Below are 25,217 nucleotides of genomic sequence, written 5' to 3'. Positions count from 1 at the left end.
TTAGTGAATGGTAGGTGGTGGTGTTGGTGAATGGTATGCTCCAGGAATGTTGTACATCTCTTTGCCTCTCCACCAAATGTAATGTGATTATATCCTATTCTTCTGTGCATCTCTCTTCTAGCAAATTTATGCCTTCTTACCCAGTGTCATATCTACAGCCCGGCAAATGAAAATGTGTGCATTCATTAAACTATTACAGGCAGGGGGATATAGGGAGATTCTAGTGTATCCTGGGAGCCAGAGGTCCAAGGGAGGACACTTTTATGTAAGTTAATCAATACTGGGAGCAGCATGGTAGCTTTTATACAGTCCTGTGCATACCTCTTGTTCTACTTGTAATGTGTTTGGATCCTATTGCACAATTTGGACAATTTTTTTAAAATGTCCAAAGACTTTAACCATTTTGGCACAAATGTGCATATGTATATATTTTTATTTTGAGAGGTATTAATATGGCCAAATGGAAACTGTAAAATTTAGCATATTAGGTCACATCTCTTGAATACATTCTCATGTTATAAACCATACTCTAGCAGCTACAACAAAGCAAATCTCCTTATGAGACCTGTTTGTTCATTGCATTATGCAATTCTGCCTTGAAATGTAGTATGGAGCCCATATACAATCAGAAATGAGGGGAGTGATCCCATAGTATAAAATAAATGATGCAAGTTCATTGAATAAAAAGTATTGCACTTACAAATCCCTGTAGTCATTTTTCAAATTTCACAGTTCAGATTAGTAGCCCAACATGTTTTGTCTCAAAATCGACTTCATGAAAGGAATTTACAGTATATTATATGGAGAACATATAGGGGCCCATTTACTTAGCTCGAGTGAAGGAATAGAATAAAAAAAACGTCGAATTTTGAAGGTTTTTTTTGGCTACTTCGACCATCGAATTGGCTACTTCGACCTTCGGCTACGACTTTGACTTCGAATCGAACGATTCGAACTAAAAATCGTTTGACTATTCGACCATTCGATAGTCAAAGTACTGTCTCTTTAAAAAAAACTTTGACCGCCTACTTCTACAACCTAAAACCTATCGAAGTGCAATGTTAGCCTATGGGGAAGGTCCCCATAGGCTTTCTAATTTTTTTTGGTCGAAGAAAAATCTTTCGATCGATGGATTAAAATCCTTCGAATCGAACGATTCGAAGGATTTAATCGTTGAACGATTTTTTGGAACTATTTCCGATAAATCCTTCGACTTCGATATTCGAAGTCAAAGGATTTACATTTGGCAGTCGAATATTGAGGGTTAATTAACCCTCAATATTCGACCCTATGTAAATCTGCCCCATACTGTAATGCTTACATTTTTATTAGCTGCTGATTCATATCTCAGATGTGCAATTCTGCCTCAATTTGCACTCTCTCTCTCTCAGTCTGTAATAAAACCTGTACAGGATAAAAGTGACTAAAATAGATCACATTTAGATTAGATGCCATAGTGGCTAAATTAACGCTTGGCCAGCGATTGTAAGTAAACTTGCATATGTGTAAATATAGTATGCTTATCTAGAATGCTGCTAATTTAAAAAATCTAGACCGGTATGGGGCCTGTTATCCAGAATGCTCGGGACCTGGGGTTTTCCGGATAATGGATCTTTCCGTAATTTGGGTCTCCATGCCTTAAGTCTACTAGAAATTCATTTAAACATTAAATAAACCCAAATAGGCTGGTTTTGCTTCCAATAAGGATTAATTATATCTTATCAAGTACAAGCTACTGTTTTATTATTACAGAGAAAAAGGAAATCATTTTTAAAAATTTGGATAAAATGGAGTCTATGGGAGACAGCCATTCCGTAATTCTGAGCTTTCTGGATATTGGGTTTCCGGATAAGGGATCCTATACCTGTATTACAAATGAAATGAAAGGTTGTGAAATGTATGTCTATTTTTATAACTGCAAATGTAACACCTAACCTTTATACAGGAGACAAAACATAAATGTTTGCTAATTTAGATAGATCATGCCTAGGCAATATATTTGCAATATTGGATTACAAGGTTGGTGACAGACATAACAGAGATAGGAAAGGGAGGATATAATTTGCCTCCGGTCTTAGCTTCCACTCACTGACTCAATCACCAACATAGTATAATAAAAAAAAGACAAACAATTGACTGGGCAAGGATAATTCTAGCTAGTCTGGGACACTTTTTTCCCCTCCAGCCTATAGAGATTTTGCCCCATGCATAACAACAATTGCAAGACCCTCTTCTTGAAGCTGTGTCAATGTTAAATACAGGTTATTAATGGTGCTGGGGGAAGCAAAGTAAGGCAGGTGCACCTTTGCAAAGAGTAATTCCTACTGGATAAGTACATATATGCGCTTTTATGTTAAGCTAGAGTATATCACTATCACTTTACTTTCAGTAACCCTGAATTCTCTCACTTTATTAGATATCTGTTACTGTCAGGCCAATCTGTCCCTGCTGCAGTGATTAAGGACTACTATGTGGTTACTTTTCTGTTTATTTTTATTCTAATCACCCGGCTACAAGGACTCCTAGTTGTCCTCATCACCAAGTTCCCATGAACTGAACAGGGCATATTTGCAATCAGATTCTGACCTAGTACTGGTTTGGCATCTGTTCTGTGCGCATGCTGATCCCTTGCCTGTCAGTGACAGTTGCTTAAAGTAATATTTATTTGAGCATTAAGCTTGCAGCGGGTGTCTACTGCAAGAATCGACAAAGATTGGCTGCTAGGAAATAATACTTTCAACTGAGTTTATACTTATCTAACTCCAGTCTATGCAGCAGGGGGGCAGCTTATAAATGGCCTGACAAGTTGTCATGTCTATAAGGCCTCTTCCTTATTATGACCAGTTCCAGAAGTGACCCTACAGCCTTGTCAGTTTGTTCTTTGAGGGATTGTTGAGCAAGCAAATGCAACTAGTTGCCACTGAAGTACATTCCTGTAACACCCAGTAACAGTTATAAAATGGAGTTGTCTATTTCGCAGTATGCATATTTGTGCACCTGCGAGTGCTTTATAGTAGTTGTTACACCCATGGCTTTAGCAATAGTCTAGTAATTAACTACAGCATTTTATTGTACAACAAACACAATGGTAGCATAGTGACATGCAAACCTTAAGGCTAGACTTATTCAACCTTAGCTATTGATTAATATATACATATGTTTTTAATAAATGTGATATATTTCCTACTGTCCTTTAGGCTGCTGTTCCTGGCCTAGGCATATGAAAAATTGTACTTGTTTACCATTAAGAGAATTGCGAGCAATACAACTTACTAAAAAAAAGGCTATACAGACTAATGTTCTCAATCATAAGTAAAATACAGTATTCTTTAAAAATTCAGTCACATTGTTTTTATTCCTCAGATTTAATGTTATTCCTCAATAGGCAGTCTTTCATATCTTTAGTCTTCTGCTCCTGAATTGCAAGGTTTTTAAGAGAATCCTGAAATAAAATAAAACGTATATGCTGAGTGTGAATCAAAATTTCACCTGACATTTTTCTTTCTTGTACATCTACAAATATTTATCAGTACAGGTGTACTTTTATCCAGAATACTTGGGACCTTGGTTTCCAGATAAGGGGCATTTCCATAATTTTCATCACCAGACTTAATATCTACTAAAATTCATTAAAACATTCAATAAACCCAATATGATTGTTTGCCTCCAAAAAGGATTAATTCAATATAGTTGGGATCAAGTACTTGGTTTTATTATTAGAGAGAAAAAGGACATTTGTTTTAAAAATGTAAATTATGAAGAGTGGCTAGTCCCCACAATACTTTTTCTTATGATTGTTTGCCTCCAAAAAGGATTAATTCAATATAGTTGGGATCAAGTACTTGGTTTTATTATTAGAGAGAAAAAGGACATTTGTTTTAAAAATGTAAATTATGAAGAGTGGCTAGTCCCCACAATACTTTTTCTTCCCTTAAAACATAAAGTCCTTGGCACAAATCTTTGCATGCTCAAGTCATATGACCTGTTATAGGTTTCTAGAAAATTTCCAAAGAAATTATTTGAATCAGTTGAATTCTAAACAGTTACTCGGATAACTTTGCAAGACTGGTGGAAATTACCACCTGCTGCAAAAAAATTAAAACATTAAAGAAACTGACCTTTATTGCCTGCACTCTGCTAATCCACAAAATGGCTTTCTTGTCATCTGGGTCATCAGAATGCTTAATAATTCCATGATAAGCTTGTTTTAAGTGCTTCAGTTCAATTACAACTGCAGTGATCTATGAAGATAAGTGGTTCTTGTAGATTTGGTCATATTCATGTTTGCATTATTACAAGGCAAATACATATAGAGCATAACATATGAATGAATGTTTGGAGCAGAGAACTTTTGGCCATGAGCCTTACCTCTTTACAAGGGGTAGCAAAAAGCTGCCTCTGGTAACATTCAGGGCTATAGCACACAGGGAGATTTATAACACGCAGACATCAAATATCCAGAAAATACATTTACCAACATATAGATTGCTGTGTGAAAACACTTTTACTTGTGTAATCCAGAGTAATCACTAATAAAAGAAGGCCCTTTCCACCAATTAAAGCCAGATCAAAACACATGGCAGGTTAGTACTCTGGTCACCAGGTTGCTAAACTGACACAAGGCTGGTGTGCCTTTTATTTTTTTACAACCTGCTTTAAAAGGGGTAGTCTTTCTTTAGAGCATGGTGGTGCCATGCACAATCTGTCCTTGGGTTGCTTTGTTCTCTGCATGCATGTGCAGCACAGTACTGTTTGGAAGCTATACTGATCATGCACCAGCTCAAGAAAGCACAGGAGAGACCTGGGAAAATACTCTGAACCTGCTGATTTTTAAATAGGAATACTTGCTATGGCATTTGCATTTCTGCAATGTAGTGTTCATAAATCAGCCCCAGTATAGCTGTACAAACCTGATTGTCTCTCTTCAGGCAGTCTGTTCTCCATGTGATGTGCTCAGTAAGCAGTTCCTCAACATCCTTTCTACTTTTTTCAGTCACATTTTTTGCATCCTTTATTTAATAAAATGTATGAAAATCATATTACTATATATTTTATACTATAATATACTATGTATAACATTTAATAAAATTGTCATGTTTTCAAAATGTATATATTTAAGGCTGTGGTACTTTCATATATTGTCTTTTATAAGCTTTTACTCTTACAAGGGCATTAAAAGCAATTCCCCACACAATTGTCTATGAAATGCTTCTACTCACCTGTTCCCTGTTTAAATTGTATATACAGAAACCATCATTAAAGGGTTCAGTGTGTACCATCCCCACTAATGATACTAAGATCCCTTTAAAGGACTATGCCACATTTGAACCTTCATGTATTACATACCCACTTAAATGATACTACAAGGGTATTAATGTTGGTCAAACAAGGTGCCCCAGAAAGCCTATTGTACGTTTTGAGATCTCTAATGTAGTAACTAATATACACAGGAACAACACAGACCAGTGCATAATATGTTCCTTTTCCCCCTATCCAGATAGCTGTCCTAGGAATTTGAATTATTGCCATGTATATTTAATTCTACGGTATGGAAAGATAACAATTCATGTTAAACTTGGCTGCTGCATAATAGCTAATGCATAATCTGGCAGCAACTAAGGATATTCAAGAACTCTGGAGGACACATGCCTTTTTTTATAAAATGTAACTCTTTACAGATAAACACAAAGTTTATTCGATTGATTGAGAAGGTGATTTTGTGGGATGTGTAAAACCTATCCAAATTACGCTTCAGTCCCTTAAAGGCTAAGTGAATCCATAAATAATGAACTGCTTCTCTTTCTATAAAGTAGTAACTTTTGCATGACTCCTCAAATGAGATGAAGGTTCTGTCATGGTTGGCACCCTAAATTCAGAACCGATGCTAAGCACCCTGTTCTCGGCTCTTGCTTCCGCCTTTAACAGCCGCCTTTCACATCGGGAGGAGTCCTTAGCTAATTGGATGCCACCAGGTCTTATTAAGAGAGGTGCAAAGCAAGGGGTTCTGAACAAGCAAAGGGGCACAACTGTAATGCAAAGTCTTTTGGGCAGATGGTCACAGTACAAGGTGTAGACAGAACAGTAGTCAGATCAGGCCGGGTCGGGGCAGGCAGAGTACAAACGAAGTCAGGCAGACAAGGGTCAAACCAGGAGATCAATCAGCAGGGATACAGAATAAGCAAAGTTGGATATCAGGCAGGGGTCAGGATACAGATGTCAGAATCGTCAAAAAGCCAGGCAAGGATTACAACAGGAATCAGAAGTACAGATAGCTAACATCTCAGAAGCACCAGGAACAAAATCCTATAATGGGTAATGAATAGGATGCCAAGTCCCCTTTAAATAGTTTTGAATTTGGCACCATTGCGTGCTGGCGTCATTACGCCAGCGCCAATGCGCCTATAAATACAGCAGATGCACGCGCACTAAGGAACCGACATAGAAGAGGAGGTGGACGTGACACGCGGCGGGTGTCCCTGCTGTCAATTCCAGCATAATTTAACCTATAACCTAGTTGTGTTTAATTACTGGGCTAAATCTGTAAGAGTTAGTGAAGTATTTTTTATGGATAAAACATACATTCCTGCCTTACAAATGGTTTAAAGTTTGAAATTTAAAAAAATGCAAATTATGAAATATTTTGTTAGGGAAAACTTGTGTACAACATATAATACCTTTAGTTCCTTTAACATGCCCAACAGATATTTCACTATTTCAGCCTTTTCTTTATTCAATCTTGTGTTGCTTTTAAGAAGACCTTGAATTAAATGAATAATACATTGTTCATACAAGTGGAAAAGATTCCATGATATTCGCCTAAAAATCAGTAGTCTTTTTCATGGAGGGCAGAGGATGACAGCATATGGGCATTCTCTGGAATCAGGTTGTACATCCATACAGACTAGAGTGCCAGGGACAGGCTATGTATTCTCCTGTGCATTGAGGCCTCTGGAACCTTGGCTTTACCAAGCAGTATAACTTGTTTTTGTGTATTTGTTTTAGTCAGCAAGAGACACTACACAAAATATAACTCAAAATAGCTTAGTATAACGCCACAGTAAGGGGCAGATTTATCAAGGGTTGAATTTCGAAATCAATTTTTTTTATGGCATAAACTGTCAAATTCAACTGGGGAGTGATCCAAATTCAATTCGAGTTTTTAAAAAAAATTGAATCAGATTTTTGAGATTTATCATACTCTGGCCCTTTAAGAACTCGAATTTGACTGTTCGCCACCTAAAACCTGCCAAATTATTGTATAAGCAAATGGGAGAGTCCCGGGGATCAATTTGGTGATGTTTGCAGCCTTACTGACATTTAAAAAAAAAAGAGAAAAAACTCGAGTCAAGTTTTTAAAAATAGAATCGATTTTGATTCGAGTTTTCAAATCGATCCTATTCACCCGAGTTTAGAAACTTTGATTTTTTAAATAAATTTCAATTGGTCGAATTTCGAGTTTATGGGAGTTTTAAAAAGCTCCCATGAATTCGAAATAAGACCCTTGGTAAATCTGCCCCTGAGTGCAAGATCTGTAAAGAAGCACATTAATGGATACCAAATATGCTTCAGCAAAGAATGCATAGATTTCAAAGCAGCCTGTGGACAGCATTATTTGAGGCTTCCTTTTTTATGACTGGAATTTTTTTTAATGCACATGAAACGTTAATAAACAAAAGAACTTATTAATGAAGAAAAAAATGGCAGAACTCAAACTTTAGAAATAACTATAAAAGTGATATTTGAATTCTTGATTTTTTTGCCTACTCACATTCTAACTGTAGCAATAAGTCTGCCAGATGTTGGTGACATGCAGCAATGAACCTCATATTCTCTTCTGATCCCTTACTAAAAAGAAATACTCATCACTGGAAAAAGTCAAGACCCAAAAACATTGTAATTCAATAATTAATATAGCACACTGGCAATATGGTTACTAAAACAGTGCTTCCAAGAGACATATATAATTGTACAGTGTACCCACACTAACTATGGAAAACCAACAATAGAGAAGGTTTCTGCTACAGTGCCATGCACCTTTTAGAAACCATATCTTTTTCTTAAGCCATTTTCATATTTTTTCAGCTCTACAGGATATGGGGGAGTCTTGATAATAGATGCATAAATATTGATATGTGCACCCCATATTTAAGCAAGCACTGCACAACACTATATAAATAACAGAGAAAAGAATTGCAGGAACCCATTTTTATGTCATTAAATTCTCCTCACCTATCAGCTTTAAGGCCTTCCCTTTTAGTTCTCCCATTTTATCCTCATTGTTTCTGCTTTGCCCACTTGTTCTGTTCTAATTTCCACAAGCCTGTTTGCTTTCCCCCCTTTTCTACTCTTCTTCCTCCCTGTCTTGATGGTCATTTCACCCATTTCTTTTTATCTTGTCCCTCTCTCGTACGCATTTTTATCCTTTGTTTTCTTCATCTTCACATTATGTTGTTGTTTAATTCAATTTTTCCACCCTTTTCACATTTTTCACTCCTTCCATTTCTCCTATTCTTCTCCTTGCTCCAGTTTTCTTTTTCTTTATATCTTCTGCCTCCAGTTTATTTTCCCCTCTATGTCAATCTAGCCATCAACCATCATTTTATTGGGGGAATGTAAAATATTTGGTAACGTAAAAAATATTCACAATGCGAAAAGTTATGCTTACTTTGCGGGAATTTAATATAGCTTTTGCGAATCCGGAAACTATTTAGCGACCACTTCTGAGAGTGGAAGAAGATTTGCAAATTGTATAGTTTAATGTTATAAAACTTCTTACTGAAAAATTGCTACGTTTGCTCCAAAAGATTACTGGGGAATGTAATAAAAGTTGCAAAGACCAAAACAATTTGCACAAATAAGAATAAAAATGAGCATTTCGCAATGTAATACTCTTCCTTAAACTGTTATTATACTATTGCATAGCGAATTTTCATTGCGCATTGTGAATTCCGACAGTGGAAGAAGGTTTGCAGATTTTATAGTTTACGCCAGTGCGCAGTGAATGCAATAAAACTTCTTACAGAAAAAGTTGTGATGTTTGCTCCAAAAGATTACCACACCTTCAAAAACTTCTTAAAAGTGGGCAATGCTCAATGAAAATTATAATAACAGTTTAAAGAAGAGTATTACATTGCAAAATACGAATTTTAATTATTTGTGCAAATTGTCGCATTAGCACTTTATCCATAAGGAATGTTACATTATAGTGGGATGTATAACACTTGTGACCACTAACACTATTGCTTCTACAAATTATGAATTAGAAGACTACACTACCATCATGCAGAAACCAGTAGAAAGCCACAGATGTTTTGAACAGAGAGAGATCCTGTATCAAGCTGTTTTTAGATATCACCTGGCAAGAACAGTATGAAAACATTTCATAACAGTAGGATTATTTGTAATTTTCATAGGTACCTTAATATACTGATTTGGTCAGGTCTGCAACAATACACCTCACTTTGTGAAGAAGATTCATGTTCAGCCTTGAAAAGAACAATAAGGATCAGATGAAGTTTGGCATTCTCACCACAATAAATTGACAGTTTATGTCAGTCTTCAATATGAACTACATAATTAGAGCTTGTGCTGTGCACAGCTCACACATAAGTTACCTTTAGCTAATATAAAATGTCCAATTCTCAACAAATTTTAAATTGCTCTTAATTTTTATATTTTTTCAAGTCATTGCCTTCCTTTTTCCTGATTTCCAGTGGGGGGGAGGGCACTGACACCAGTAACCAAAAACAATCGCTCTGTCTGACTACAATTTTATTGTTACTTTATATTACTTCTCTTTAGATAATAGGGGGTTGGTTCAGCTGCTTTACAGGTATGGGATCAATTAGTGATGAAGGCCATATACCAAATAATTTAAATTTGAAAAATATTTCCTTTTACTCTGTAAAAATAAAACAGTACCCTGTACTTTATCACAACTAAGATATAATTAAGCCTTACTGGATGCAAAACAATCCTATTGGGGTTAATTAATGTTAAAATGATTCAAGTAGAGGCATGGAGATCCTAATTACTAATATACCTGTAGTATGTTCTCCAACTTTTGGCATGCCATGCTTCTGGGAGTGCTGAGGTCAGTGTTCCATGAAACTCCATTATTCATATTCCCTTTGCCAGAGTGGATATCCTGATATGTTAAATGTTAAAATTACAAAATATAACTTCACCCATTCTACAGGCTAGGCTGGTGTTTTGTCTGGCTTTACTTGCCTTTTGATTTTATAAATAGGTACATTTCTTGACTAACAATTCCAGTGAGTTTTGATTTTATTTTTTGATGGACTGGAAATGAGTGAAATACAAACCCTATTTTGTTTCAACCTCTTTGATTTCTTAGAACTTGTCCTTGATGAGCTTTGTGATGAATTTTCTATAAATGATTCCATAGATCCAGAAGCAAATGTGTTCACATTTGTGTCTTCCCTTGAAACTCTTTCTTTATTTGCTGGAATCAGAATCTCCCCATTGGTTCTGCAACAAGTTGTTCGGTGTTATTGGTCAGAACATTTAAATATGACCACAGTCACAGAATCATCTGTATTCGTATACTGCTGAGATGACAATAAAGTTTACTTTGACTTTGATCTGTTATAAAGATACCTAGGGGCAGATTTATCAAGGGTCGAATTTCGAAGTACAAAAAACTTTGAAATTTGAACATCGAATTAAGTTTTTTCAACAAATTTGGCAATCCTGCGGTCAAATAAAAATAGTTTTTAGAGATCAATTGAAGGATTTCTATTCGACCAAAAAACACTTAGAAAAGTGCTCTGGAAGGTCCCCATAGGCTAACATTGCACTTCAGTAGCTCAAATTTGGCAAAGTATGAAGTCTTTTTAAAGAGACTTCGATTATCGAATGGTCGAATATTTAAATGATTTTTACTTCGAATCGCTCGAATCGAAGTCGAATGGTCGAATATAACCTATTCGATGGTCGAAGTACCCAAAAATTTACTTCCAAATTCGAACTTTTTAAAATTAGTAAATCTGCCCCCTACAGTTTCAGCCATAAAGCATGACGGGACTTCTGTTTTTTTGAGAAGCAAAAGACACATCACAAATGTGACTATAACTTTATCTAAATAAAAGTTAATTCACTTTTTTCAAATACTTCTATGCTAACAATTAAACTTTAAGTGGTTGAATGGTTTTTCAAAAGTAAATTTTAGTCACCTTAGCATAATGTTAATGACATGAAAGCTTCCTTTATTTTATATGAATTGGTTCATGGATACATATGTTTTGGTAAATGTATATGACACATGTTTGCTGGTAATTTCAAACAATACTTAGGCTCATGCTTTTCGGCACTCGTAACTCACACTGGGTTTTGAGCTGAAAAGCCTTATCAATTTCTATGATCTTACCTGAATGGGCTTTTGAAACAAAGAAAATCTTTGGTAGCTTTTAGGTTCCAGAAGCCTGTTAGGGTAAAATTAAGGAAATTGCAACGTCCCTGTGTTTACTTGCTATAACTTTTATGGCACACACTACCTGATGAACCCTGTGGGTAAAGTATTTTATTTGCCATTTATTCTCTTTTACAAAATTTGCTGTCCGAGAAAAGACTAATCTGAGGTATCCAGGCTATGTCGAACTTCAGTTTCTATCAGCCATCAATAGTAAAGTCTGTGTGCATGTACTACATACCTTTTACTCTGGTTGTCAGCAGAATGTGTTTTGCCTGTTTTGCTTCTCTGAAGTATTCCAAACAGCATTTCTTTTTGGGATAACAAACACTGCTTTTCTCTTTCCAGATTTTGAACTTGCAGATTAAGTGATTTATTTTCACATTCGGAACCTTTAATAGAGTTCTCCAGTTTCTGCATAAGCTGCTTCAGAGAAGACACTTCAAGATGAAGACTCTCATTTATCTGTTAAAAGTGATATATCAATCAGCGCAGGTTGTGGAAGTGTGACTATTAATATTACCTACTGCGTGTTCATTTGTTATTCATAGTACAGCGAACAGAGATGCATCACAAATGTAATCTAACTGTATTAGACAGAGAAGCAGTCAACTTGTCTAATTTCCCATTGCCTGAGAAATGCTAAAAATTGTTCTTGTTCTTATTATTCACATACGACACAGTTCATTGTAGATATATTGCATATACATCATTCACACATATCCCTAATACAGTGGAGCTTGCAATGTAAATTCCTAATCCTACCCTGCTTGCATGGGAGGAAACTGGAGTAAACCCAAAGAACATGGAGAATGTAAAAGCTCCATTCAGCTGTCTATTTAAAGTACATTCAAATATTCAAACAGGCTAAGCCCTGATCAATACATATAACTTTTGTGTGCTTCTGATCATACTCTAATGTCTTCTATACTTATTTTTAAACTTATTTTTATACAGTTTTAAAACTGTATTAATTTTTGTCAGTTAACTGCTGTGTATTAAAAAGTATACAGTATTTAAATGATTCTAACATCTTTCAAAGTCATAAACTGGAAATAACACATTTGTGTCAACTAATAATGTAATTATATTTGTGTTAAATTTTTACTGATTATACATAGCTAAACTAACAATTTAAAGGGGTTGTTCACCTTCCAACACTTTTTTTCACTTTAGTTGGCTTTAGATTGTTTACCAGAATTAAAGACTTTTAATTACTTTCTATTATTTATTTGTGACCGGTTTATTTTTCTAATAATGAAACTTTTTTTCTAATAATGAAACTTTTGTGTTTCACCTTTTTATCTCTTTCTGCAGCTCGGGGGGGGGGCACTGATTGTTCTAATTTGATAGATTAGTTTATATCTTTTTTATTTTTGACCCTGCTGAGCAAAATTTCTTACATTTTATTAAAAGCAGCTGATATACTTAATAAAATTTCCACAGATGCAGTTGAGAAATGTATCAACTAATGTAACAAATTGTAACAGTTCAGAATCTGCACCTCAATTACTGAGCTACCAGACTGAAACATAAGAGACAAGAGCTTTAAACTTTAAACTTCAATTTTGGAAAAATGGTAAAAAATAAAAAAATGGAAAGCAATTTTATAAGTCTTTATTTCTCTTTAAATATGCTCACATTTCTGTTGGCCAACAGCTGAGATTGAAGCTTTACACATTCTTTTTGTAATCCTTTAGAATCCATTTTGGCTTGAAGGAGACCTGAGTGCAGTGATGTTATTTGGAGCTCCAGGGCATCCTTTTCTTGCTCTGCATTATTGCATTTAGTTGCCATCTCTTCAGCATATTGTCTCAAATTCTCTTGCATCTGTACATAGAGGAATTATAAAACTTATGATTTCCAGAAGGTTTTGAATATATTACAAAAATATATTGTATATTGTTACTATCTCATCTGCATCTAAAGTTAATTTTGAGATAAGACAGAGAAATTCCCTTGTTTTTCCAGAAATAATTTCCAGAAAATGTAATGTTCATTAAAAGGGTATTAAGAGTAATGTCTAAGCAAAGTTGTATGTTTTGTTACGCAAGTCCAATGTTTTAATTACTCTTTATAATTTTACTTTATAATTGTTTTAATTGCAGATTTTATTTTCTCAGAATTAAACAATTTCAATGACATTAGCAAAACCTCTAAGAAACTTAAAGGGCTAGCTCATCTTTACGTTAACGTTTATATGTTAGTAATTCTAAGCAACTTTTCAATTGGTCTTCATTTTTACTTTTTTTTTTTAATAGTTTTTGAATAATTTGCCTTCTTCTTTTGACACTTTCCATATTTGAAATGGGGGTCACTGACCCCATGTAAAAAACAAATGCTCTGTAAGGCTACAAATGATAGTTATTGCTCCTCTTTCTATTCAGGCCCTCTCCTATTCATATTACAGTCTCTTGTTCAAATCAATACATGGTCACTAGGGTAAGTTGGACCCTAGCAACCAGATTGCCGAAATTGCAAGCTGGAGAGCTGCTGAATTGAAAGCAAAATAAGTCAAAAAACACAAATAATCAATAATGAAAAACAATTGCAAGTTGCCTCACAATATCATCACTATATCATACTACAAGTTAATGTAAAGGTGAACAACCCCTTTAATTTTATCATGATAGTCTACTGAAGTGCAGTATTGTACGTACAAAAGATAGTTATAGTTCAGCTTTTTAATCATTAGTAGCATAACTGTAGAAAGGATGCAGACCTCATGTTGGGGGTGAGGAGGTACAGGGGTCCTACAAGGGGGGGGGTCACAGGACTTGCTGTGTATGAAAATGTATTGGTTGTCTAGCATATCATGTGCAGTATTGCGACTTTGCACACACAAAAAAAATATATATATATATACAGGCATATGAAAAAGTTTGGGAACCCCTTTTAATTCTTTGGAATTTTGCTGAGCTTTCAAATTAGCAACTTCTTTTTACTATATAACATGCCTTATGGAAACAGGAGTATTTCAGCTGTGACATAAAGTTTATTGGATTAATAGAAAATATGCAATATGCATCATAACAAAATAAGTCAGGTGCATACATTTGGGCACCCTAACAGAGATATTACATCAATACTTAGTTGAGCCTTTTAGCTTGAACTACACGGACAAAACACCTGCAACAAATCACATGCGTCGGAAATACGGTAAGAGACAGAAATGTCGGATGAAGTTGCAGAGTTGATCCGACGAGACACGACCATCGGATGCAGAAGATGCACGCTGCGTCTGCATCCGACAGTTGTGTTGCGTCGGATCAATGATGCAACTTCACCCTAAATTTCTATCTCTTACCTTATTTCCGTTGCATGCGATTTGTCGCAGGCGTTTTGTTGCAGCGTGTCTGATCGCGCAGAACACGTCTGTGTAGTCCAACCCTTAGATATTTTTGTTTGGACATTTATTTGGAGGTCTGGGTGATACATGCCACACTGAGAAAGTTGCAGCATAGACTTTGAAAGCCTTTAGAGCTTGGCTTTTTGTTTCTTCTTACATTTACTCTAGTGCACAACATTCAGTTACTGATAAGATTTGCAGCTTATTTCATACCTCTTTCATATAATCTTTTTGTTCTGCCCACCGTCCAAATCGTAAGGAATCATTATTCGTCTTTATCGGAACATAGTTTGTCAGTTTCTTTATGTTATTAATTTCTCTTTCCAGAGCAGTAATTCTTAAATAAAAAGACTTGTCATCACAAACAAACACAAAACAAACACCAGTTATCAAGGAACGCTGTTAGCAAACTGGCTAGTGGACATCACCATAGAACAGATAAAACAAAAGTCTTAATTGTTGAAATGGATTCTGCAATACTCCACTCCAATGTTAACAATTCTAAACAACTTATTTTGCCATTATTTTACTTAAATACATGTCCTTGATTAATGATTGCTATATATATTTATATATATATATATATATATATATATATATATATATATATATATATATATATATATATATATATAAAGCAAATATAAGCAAGTGTGATATAAGTAATATCATAAATTTTTCCTAAGCAAGTGTATCTCTTAAAGGAAAACTATACCCCCCAAACAGTGTAGGTCTCTATAAAAAGATATTGCATAAAACAGCTCATATGTAAAATCCTGCTTCATGTAAATAAACCATTTTCATAATAATATACTTTTCTAGTAGTATGTGCCATTGGGTAATCATAAATAGAAAATTGCCATTTTAAAAAATAAGGGCCGCCCCCTAGGATCGTAGGATTCACTGTACTCACAACCATACCAACAAACCATACATGTTTGGTCACATGAGCCAATTAACAGACAAGTTGTGTATTTTGCTTCCACACTTCTTCCTGTTACAGTTAGAGTTGAAGTATTTCTGGTCAGGTGATCTCTGAGGCAGCACACAGACCATCACAAAATGGTGGCTCAAGGCAAGAGATGTAAAAGGGCAATATTTACTTAAATATATATTCCAGTTTGGTAAGATTCTTTAATATGCCACTTAATATGATATGAACTATCTGTTGCTTAAGTGTTCATTTTGGGGGTATAGTTTTCCTTTAAGAAAGTACAGGTATTAGATTCCTTATCCAGATAGGATAAGGGACAGAAATGTCTGAAATACAGGAAGGCCATCTCCCCTAGAGTCCCTAAGAAGAAAATAATTAAAATATTTTTTTTATTTTAATTGTGGCATAACATCCTATCAGTTTAATTTAAATGGACTCAAAATATGGATGCAAATTATGGAAAGCATTCTGGGCAATAGATCCTATAGTATTTACAAAGGATGTGTTCACCCACGTATAGTACATTTATTTAGACTATATGCTGAATATATCCAAATACCCCCTATCTTTCCTGTTATTTCAGAGATGGGAAAAGTAAAAAGATGCAGGGATTCCTGTACCACCCTGTTAGGCATGCTGATTAGAATACATTTTTTTATACCAGGATGGGATTCAAGTAGCATGATACCTACACTAACCAAGGGAGCTCTATACAAACTGGCAATATTATCTAAATTAAATACTAATGCTAAATAGAAATATAGTGCCCCTTATATAATCAGATGCCTTACCTGCTGTTTTGGCTTTCTTGACTGGTTAAGAACTGTTTTTGAAAATCCTGATCCTCTTTATCATTCATTTGATTCTGTATTGCATCATTGCAGTAGATGTTTTTAGTTTGAAGGTTTGAAATTTTGGATTCCAAAAACTATAAAAATGTAATGTTAAACATTTTAAACCGTTATATATACATTTTATAGCTCCCCTCTACTGGTAAAAGATATGCTTGCTTTAGAAGCAGTACTATAAATTATATAAACAAGTTACTAGTAGTCGGAGTAGCCATGGGAGCAGCCATTCAAGCTGAATAAGGTAAAATGTCAAGTTTAAATAGCAGATAACAGATAAGCTCTGTAGTTCCAAGAAACACGTGCTGTAGCACTCCGAATCCTGTGAAAGTGGTTTATTGTGCCAACAAACTAGGCAAGTTTGTTGGCACAATAAACCACTTTCACATGATTTGGAGTGCTGCAGTGTATGTTTTTTGGAGTTATACGTGGGTCCCTGGCAGTGGGACCAGCAGCTTGCACCCTATGCTACAACAAGCGGTGAGTTATAGTTGATCATCACCCGCATTTGATTGTACTAGATAAGCTCTGTAGTATTAAACTGTTCATTTTTTAGGGGTATTTCATTGGCGTAGGGAACTGAACTTTTTTCTTTTACCTCGGAAAACCATATATTGTTTTATTCAGGACAACCTGAGCTTTCAGATTTTTGAGTGATTCCACTTATGCAAAAAGCATAACAAACGCCACTAACCGCTGGTTTACCCAAGGATACCATACATTTTTAGAAAGAACACATTCTGACAAATCCAAAATAGGTACAAAGGTATTTCAACTCCAAAGTTGCAATCTGCAATGCTTTCCTCAATTTATTGGTTTAATACAATTTCCAGAAAATGTTTCAAAGGCCACCAGACTGGGGGTCCTGGGGCCCTCAGCCAGCCCCAGTTGCTGCGGCAGAGCCAAAGAGGGACTTCTGGGGCAGGAACAACAGACTAGGGCAGGGAGCGGGTCTGGGCCACAGGGGCCCACGAGAGCTGTGAGCCCACCGATGTCACACCAGCCCAGTCCAACCCTGAAAGTCACCTCAAAGCTTGCAGTTTGATTCCCAGTATGCATATTGATTACCAAATTATGTGACCTCTATGCAAATGCAAACACAGTAATATAATGTTTGATAACCAACCTTTTGTCTCTGAAGAAGTGTCTCAATTCTTGTGTCATTGGTTTGCAGGCCATAGTTGTGATCCTGTAAAAACCTCCTCTGATGCTCCAAAGCACTATATGCTCGTCTGAGGCTTTCATCCAGAGCCACTCTTCTATTCTCAGATCTTAATAGCTTGTAGGTCAAAGCATCCCCTAAAAGCAGGCAGTTTGGAGACCACTGGGCAGTTTTACTCTGAGACGCATACAAGCTGGTGGATGCACTGCTGTTTAAACTGACAAGGGTATTTCAACGAAGAAGGTAAACTGCATTATGGCAAATGTATGAGACAGTGGAAACAGAATTTGTATCTCAGTCATGCACCTAGTCTGGTGTAAGGTTGGGCTCAAGAAATAAAGGGACATTTTCATTAATCATTTAGAGAAAAGTATGATTAAGCCACCAATTTTGCTTAGTGTTATCAATGTAATGTAATATTTAATTAAAAAACAGGGGGTGCTCAACAATCCTAAAGCAGATGTAGTATTTTAAGTCTGTGATGTCAAGATACATACAGTAACCCTGGACAAACACCCATAGTATCAAATAAATTGCATCACTAATTGTGGACACCACTGGAAAAATGTCTCTGCTAAAGATACCAACTTTTGATTAGAAAGATCCCTTAGAAAACATTTATATCAAAAGAATGTTAAAAACTTTTTTTAAAATGGTGATACCATAGACCTCTTTCAGTTGATTTAAGTGAAAGTGTGACATTTTCTGGGGCATGGTTTACTGGTGGGTTCCTTTTGCTCATTTATTAAAACAGCCCTGGTTTAACCACAAGTTTTGCTACAGTTCTATATGCAATATGGGGTGGGCAGCAAGTGCTTTGGACTGATGTATTGTAGTATGCTGCTGTTGCTAAGAACATTTGTAGTAAATGGCTGAAAGAATCAACACCATTGGTACAGGGAATGGGAGACTTTCAGCCAAACACTTAGAAGAGATTTAACTGGAGGTCCACATAATCTTGCAGATGAACGCATTAATAGTGTTATTCAAAAGTCACCAATAATAATATTACAAGGATTCCCAGGCTGCTTGTCCCTCTCAAGCTGCCTACCTCCCTAATACTGTTCTTTCAGATCAGCTCCCATGTTTCTGACACAGGTTATGGCTTGCGTCTAGGGATGCTCCCTATCCAGCAACAGGACCATACCATCCCTATCCCACTGGGTCTCTGACTAGTGAGGTAATTCCAGGGTGTGGATCCCTTTTTTCACTCCTCATTGGAGCCTCAGCTGGTCAACTAGCTGGCCTACTGCTATCTCACCACACCTACAGCAAGATCCACAAATCTGTCCTTCCACTAATTAACATAACTGTTTGGCTCTATGGTATTATCCACTCTTATTTTCATTAATTCAGCCAAAGAGGAAGTGAAAACTGCTCTTCCCTTTTATATAGACTACCTATGGAAATTTCTAGGGGCCATTTGCTACCTCTTGATGTCTGAGGTGGCTCCCAACATGCCACCCATCTTGCTCGCCAGCGATTACCGTTCTTGCGCAGGATCGAGTCTGGGGGGCTGCATCGGTAATGCAATAATGCTCTCTAAACTAGTAGAGCCTCATGGCAGCAGCACCCCTGTAAATTCCCTCCTGGTGCCACAGAAGTGAACCTGCTCTAAAAACCTCCTTAGGGCAAATAATGATAACAATCACATAAAATATACTTGTTGGATTATACCTTGCAATGTCAGCCTTTTGACTTGTTCAGTAAGCTTGAGGGTTAAAGTACATTACACTGACCAGTTGTGGGTTTGTAATTGATATAGCCAAACTGTGCAAAAAATATTTTAAATGCCTTATAAGCATGTTAAACTATCTATAGATATGTAAAGGAAATATGCATTATAACAACTGATCAACCATAATTATTGCACAATTACCTTAGGAAACCACTGTCTGCCTCTCTTGTGTTATATCTGCAATTATTTCTCTGATATGAGGGACTTGTTGGGTCAAATAAATTCTGAATGAAGGAAACAAAATCATTTTTTTGTAACAAGTATGTAACATATTTATACAACTTTTGCATTTACATATTACATTTTTGCATGGTTCATGACAAGCTTTGAAATGGATCTACTTTTATTTGGAAGAATTGCCCTTTCTGAAGATATTGCTAAATCAGATTCTGGCTTATAAGGCATTCTCAAGCACAAAAAAAATCTTACTCTTAGGATAATCATCAAAAAATATTTTATTTAGTTTCAATAATTCAATAATATTGGTAATAATCCTGACTGTAATTCTGTATTTAAGGATCATTCCTTTGTGGTTTTTTCATAAATCAGTGCTACTAATCCCAAAACTTTATCAGACTTTATCAAACAAATAGATTTTATTGTGCCAGAACCTGAAAAACTATTGCATAACACAATTAGGGAACTTTAAATTTCTCTGCAAAATGCCATCTGTTATGGGATTCTCACCAAATCTCATACATCTCTTTAAGACAGGCAAGGTAATAGGAGTCTAACATATACTTTTCTATGGGAGCAGTCAACCAGAGAATAGTTTTCAAATTTCTACCCAGAACAGATGACTCCTTTAATTAACTTTGTAAAGTTTCATTGCTTCGGGCACCTGACCATACTTCAGATACTACCACAACCTGTATGCCATTTAACTCTTCAGATCCACAGTCATGCAACACTTCACTATACAATGACATCTAACTTTGCGGAAACTTCGGGCGACTTCTGAAACCGAAGCGTCTCGAGTGCATTAGCGCAGGTGATTCTTCATTCAAGCAGACGGAAGGAAGACGGAAGGCAGTTCGAGGCAGAAAAGGCCATTAGTCGTCAGGCAACGAAATCTCCCCGAATCTGCTCGTCTGCCCCAACCCTTAATTCACCCAGCCAGCCAGTCTCTAGGCTATTGTCAAAGTGTCTTTAAATCATTTAGTACCGTGTTTAAACTCAGTACTTTTATCTTGGTGCACAAGACAGTTACTTACAGTCTTATCACTCTTTTTGGCTCCCTTTATCACAAAGACAGTCTTACCAGACACCTCTGGGAAATTCACAGTTGGGACTAATGCACACTGGACTTGGGAAATGTTTTTCAAAAACTCTAATTAGGATGAACAAGACTTTGTGCTAAATGACATGGTGGTCAACCAACAGTTGAACATAAACATCATCACCTCACCTCCTGACATCACTACCCCCATCTCTGATGCCACCGCTCTGCCCTCCTGCCTGGATTTCATTATTACCAAAGGTGTCAGTTCTACCTCTACCAGGCCCGGACTTGCAATCTGTGGGTTCTGGCAAATGCCAGAGGGGCTGCTGTATGGTTCAATAGAAAGTTACCATATAGTGGGCTGGTAGGGGGCAGTTTGGGCTGGTAGAGGGCTGTTTGGGCCTCTGTGTACTTGGAATGGCAGGGACTATTTTGACTCCCAGTCCAGGCCTAATGCAGGTTGCAGGACCATACTCTCCATCACAGAAACCAGCATTTACTTTGCTTGGCCTTCTCACCTCTGGTCAGGATACACTCACCAACTCCCTGTCATATCCAGCATGGCTCTTTCATCACACCTACACCATCCAAGACCTTTACAACTTGTGACCTCCCTGCTATACCTTCATCTATCCCACTTTATCCTGCTGTTGTACCTCTTGCTGGAAATAATTAGGGTTTGTAGCACACGGAGAGACTAATCTAATCTGGCTCCATGTTCTTTGTTCCTGCATTTGGAGTTAGAAGCATTAAGTACAGTTTCCCAGCGCAAAACAAGTATTTCCTTTAACCCCATGTTATATAATGAAATTATTAGATGTAAGATAACAACAAGATGGCTGACATAGTACTGGGAATCAGCATTCTCACTGGTCGTTTATCTTGCCTCTGTAATTAAGTTTATGAATTGGTTTCCATGTATAATTACGTTTTTCCCTCAATGTCTATAGAGAACTAGGGGTGCAGTGGGAAACTTCTATGGTTGAGTTTAGTGTACCTTTAAAGGAGAACTAAACCCTACACCTCTATTCCCCTCCAAGCTCCCTCCCCGCAGCCTCTATTATTTTTAGAAGCTTGCCTTTCTGCTGACCTGCACTAAATCTGTAGAGTTGCGAAGCAGAGTTCAAAGGGGCCATATTCCCCTGTCTTCTGGTCTTCTTAATTGTCTTGGTGCACATTTGTCCAGTGTTGATAAATAAGCCACAATTTTTTTTTCACTTTGTATTGCTAGGCAATATTACAACCTGATTGTTAACAAATTGCAAATTGTAATTATTGCCCATTGGCAGTTCACACAAATTCTGATAACAAGTAAACAAAAGAAGTATTTACTTGGGCTTTTGAGTCTTCTAGAAGTTATAGGAGAATTACCTCATGTTTATATTATTATATTCAGACAGTCCTCTACTGGCTGCAAAGTTCATTTATGTGTATTTAGAGAGAATTTGGAAGACCACAAAAGTCTTACTTGTGGGTCTGCCACTTAGATACTAACCTCACTAGCCTTTCCTTGGTGGAGGTTTAAGCTGTTTGTTACATAGCTCTATCTACCTACTCTACCTATAGTATTGGGCTCTAGCCCTACTCTGCCTAACCTGTTCACCAAGTTCCCTACACAATGGACACAGAAATACAAACTCAAATCTTACAGGATCCAAAGGCCAAGACCCATCCCTTATATATATATTATATACACCCTTGGAGGGGGGTCACAGGCTCACATCTGTTGCACAACACGCTCAGACATATTACATTACTAATAAGATTAACATAAGTTATCATAATACTTCTACCCTAGAGAAACATCCATGCTGTTAGGTCCCTACACACACCTATAAGCTCTATTCTGGTAAGCCAGTTATTATTATGGTGTGATTACAGAAAGAGATCAAGGATGGGCTACCTTCTGGCTTTCACCTCTTGTAAAACTACTTTCCAATAATCAACGGAATTTTCCATATGAGCAGTGGTGAAAGTTGTAGTTTGATAACACATAAATTACCACAGGGAGAGAAACCTGTTCTAATAAGTGCCAGAAGGCTTTTAGTTGGAAACCCACTTTGCTATGCATGCTATCCAAAATCTCCCTATCACATATAACAATTGCATTTGTCTTGCATTTATCAACTTACCATGCTGAAAATCTTTGTCCCAAAGCAACAATTACAGTAGGCTCTCTGTTCTTATTCTGAGGCAATTTCTTTTCATGACATAGTCTGTAATTACTTGTTCCACAGATTACTTTAAGTGAATGCTTGCAGGTGTAATTTCATTTGGTTTCAGAAAATCCTTGTCTCCCCGAGAAACACCCCACCCACCAACACAAGATGAGATTAAAGGGAAGGCCATTCAAGCATTACACACACGCAGTTGGCACAGTTAAACATTGTACAGAATGATTGCCTTCATTAACAGTGCTGAGAATGTTTACTTGGCAATCATACTTCCTTTACAAAGGCATATATATAGCTGAGACACAAAGATCATCTGCATCAAAGGTATTTCTGTTACATGTTGGTTTAGCAACCAGTCATATCAAAATAAAATAATAAACCTTTGAAATATGTAAACAAACAATGAAATGTTAACAAAATGCTTATTTACCCGATGCACCTGGACTTGTGTTTTCGTTATTAGGTTGTTGCACCTTCTTTCTTTTTCATTCCTCTAACCTTTTCAGTAACTTCTGAAACCTGCTACTTAGGTAGGAATTGACGTCGACTTATATCAATGCCAAGCCTTTGTCACCAGGATCAAATTCTTACTGTGCAGACCTATTGTATATTGTACTTTTGGTCTCCTTAGCTTGCATTGTTTGTTCCTTATATAGCAGACAGGTGAGATATGATGCTCCATTTTATTGGATGTAGCCTCCTGTTCTTAGACCCACCATGAAAATCCTTAGGGTGTCTATTATACAGTAACTGAAATTATGAGAACCCGGTTAGGATTTGGGGACCTCCCTTATTAAGAACAACTGCATTTTTTTCAACTCTAACCACAATATTTTTAACATGGTGGTCGCTAATTTAAAGGGGTTTTTCAACTTTTTTCAATCGCTTCCCATTTTTTGATTTCTACAGTTTTTCCAAAATTGAAATTTAAAGTTTCATGTTCCTGTTTCTGGTGTTTCAATCTGGCATTGATCCAGGTTCAGATTCAGAACTGCTATAGTTTGCTACATTAGTTGTAGTGATGTGAGGGCCGGCCCGATATCCACGGGAACAGGTCAGGCGGGTTCAGTTCGACCTTACACCCCCATTTGCCACCTTACACTGCTGGCTTCTGCTTTTATAGCCAAGCGCCTGCTTGATGTGACATCATTAGTGGGGCAGTCTATAAAAAGAACGTGGAAGTCGGTGCAGGTGGGCGCGGGTGGAGGGATGGGTTTGGGTCGGGTACACGACCCACACATCACTAATTAGTTGATACATTTCTCAGCAGCATCTGTGCAATATTAGCAACTACTGTATCAATTATATCAGCTGCTCAGCAGGGCCAAATGTATATTATAAATGTATGTATTAGTTTAGAACAGTTTACAGAATCAGTGACTCCCCCTCCCAGAGCTGCTTCAGAAAGAAAATAAGTCAGAAAATTTAACTTTAAGCTTCAATATTAGAAAAAATGTTCACAAATAGAAAGTAATTAGAAAAAAGTCTTTATTTCTGGTGAACTTTGTGAAAACAATTGAACTCAAAAAAAGTGTTGAAAATTGAACAACCCTCTTAAGCTTTCTCCTTAGATCATTAGTTTTCTTTTATTAAGGTTTCCCAGCCTTGTGTAGTGTAATGTATTTGCTGCAACATATACGTCCATTGAACTTCAACTTCCCACCGTATGCAAATTAGGCAACGCTAGCACAACTTTGCTTCACTTGGTGCAGTAACGCTAGTGCAACTTCGCCAGCGTTCGGCACCCTGGACACAACTTCGGATTTTAGTGAATTAGCGTTGTCCTGGCTAATCTATGACCTGGAGAAAAAATAATTCGAAAAATAATTAATTCTTGCCTATAGACACTTTCTTTCCAGGTACACAAGGTCAGGCATCTGCAAGCTCAAAGACTTGTCTTTTGTGAAGACCCATCTGTGAATTGTTTGGTGAGGACCACTAAGGTAAGGCCAAGGTATGCAAGAATGACACTTTTCAGTTTATCACAGTTCAGTTTATCACAATTCCTGCTCATTTAGGTCATGGAAACACCTGCCAGAGCTAAAGCCTCTGCCAATTACTCTTCTAGTTGTCTTTCATATTTTACAACTCTTTTTAATACAGTGTTCTGTATAGCTCTGTCGTGTAGGTGCCAGGGATGCAGTACATTTTTTTCAGCTAGGGCCTGAATTTCTTGCTGCACAGGCAGGTTAAGGTACTTCAGTTTCTGCAGTGACTTGTGCAAGCATGGGAAAGGTAAGTTGTATACTCACTCAATACCAACCAATAAACCTATAAATAACACACACAGTTTGAATGGTGGTGCCAGGCTGCAATTGAAACCATTTACAGAAATTGAATCCCAGGAAAAAACTCTATT

At 36.7% G+C, this 25,217-nt stretch overlaps 1 protein-coding gene across 1 annotated transcript; it reads right to left on the bottom strand.

Annotated features, from left to right (window-relative positions):
- Positions 1 to 1,826: 1,826 nt before the first annotated feature.
- LOC121393317 lies at positions 1,827 to 22,990 on the bottom strand. Its single transcript, XM_041561492.1, has 15 exons — positions 22,817 to 22,990; positions 19,604 to 19,686; positions 17,689 to 17,941; positions 16,506 to 16,642; positions 14,994 to 15,117; positions 13,073 to 13,261; positions 11,673 to 11,896; positions 10,326 to 10,491; positions 10,043 to 10,147; positions 9,418 to 9,485; positions 7,769 to 7,845; positions 6,675 to 6,757; positions 4,911 to 5,009; positions 4,119 to 4,241; positions 1,827 to 3,442 (listed from the first exon to the last, which is right to left on the bottom strand). The coding sequence occupies exons 1-15, from the start codon at positions 22,817 to 22,819 to the stop codon at positions 3,353 to 3,355; spliced, it is 1,824 nt and encodes a 607-aa protein (XP_041417426.1). The 5' UTR covers positions 22,820 to 22,990; the 3' UTR covers positions 1,827 to 3,352.
- Between the last annotated feature and the right edge of the window lie 2,227 nt (positions 22,991 to 25,217).

This window comes from Xenopus laevis, chromosome 1L (genome assembly GCF_017654675.1).
Source record: "Xenopus laevis strain J_2021 chromosome 1L, Xenopus_laevis_v10.1, whole genome shotgun sequence".
Taxonomy (NCBI): domain Eukaryota; kingdom Metazoa; phylum Chordata; class Amphibia; order Anura; family Pipidae; genus Xenopus; species Xenopus laevis.
This window is presented reverse-complemented; position numbering and strand designations above follow the sequence as displayed.

Excerpts from the sequence above, each read along its gene's own strand:
- LOC121393317 (XM_041561492.1), bottom strand. Across the intron at positions 10,148-10,325 it reads AGAGGTTGAAACAAAATAGG|GATATCCACTCTGGCAAAGG; the intron begins GTTTGTATTTCA and ends TTAACATATCAG. Across the intron at positions 9,486-10,042 it reads AGTTGGAGAACATACTACAG|GCTGAACATGAATCTTCTTC; the intron begins GTATATTAGTAA and ends GTTCTTTTCAAG.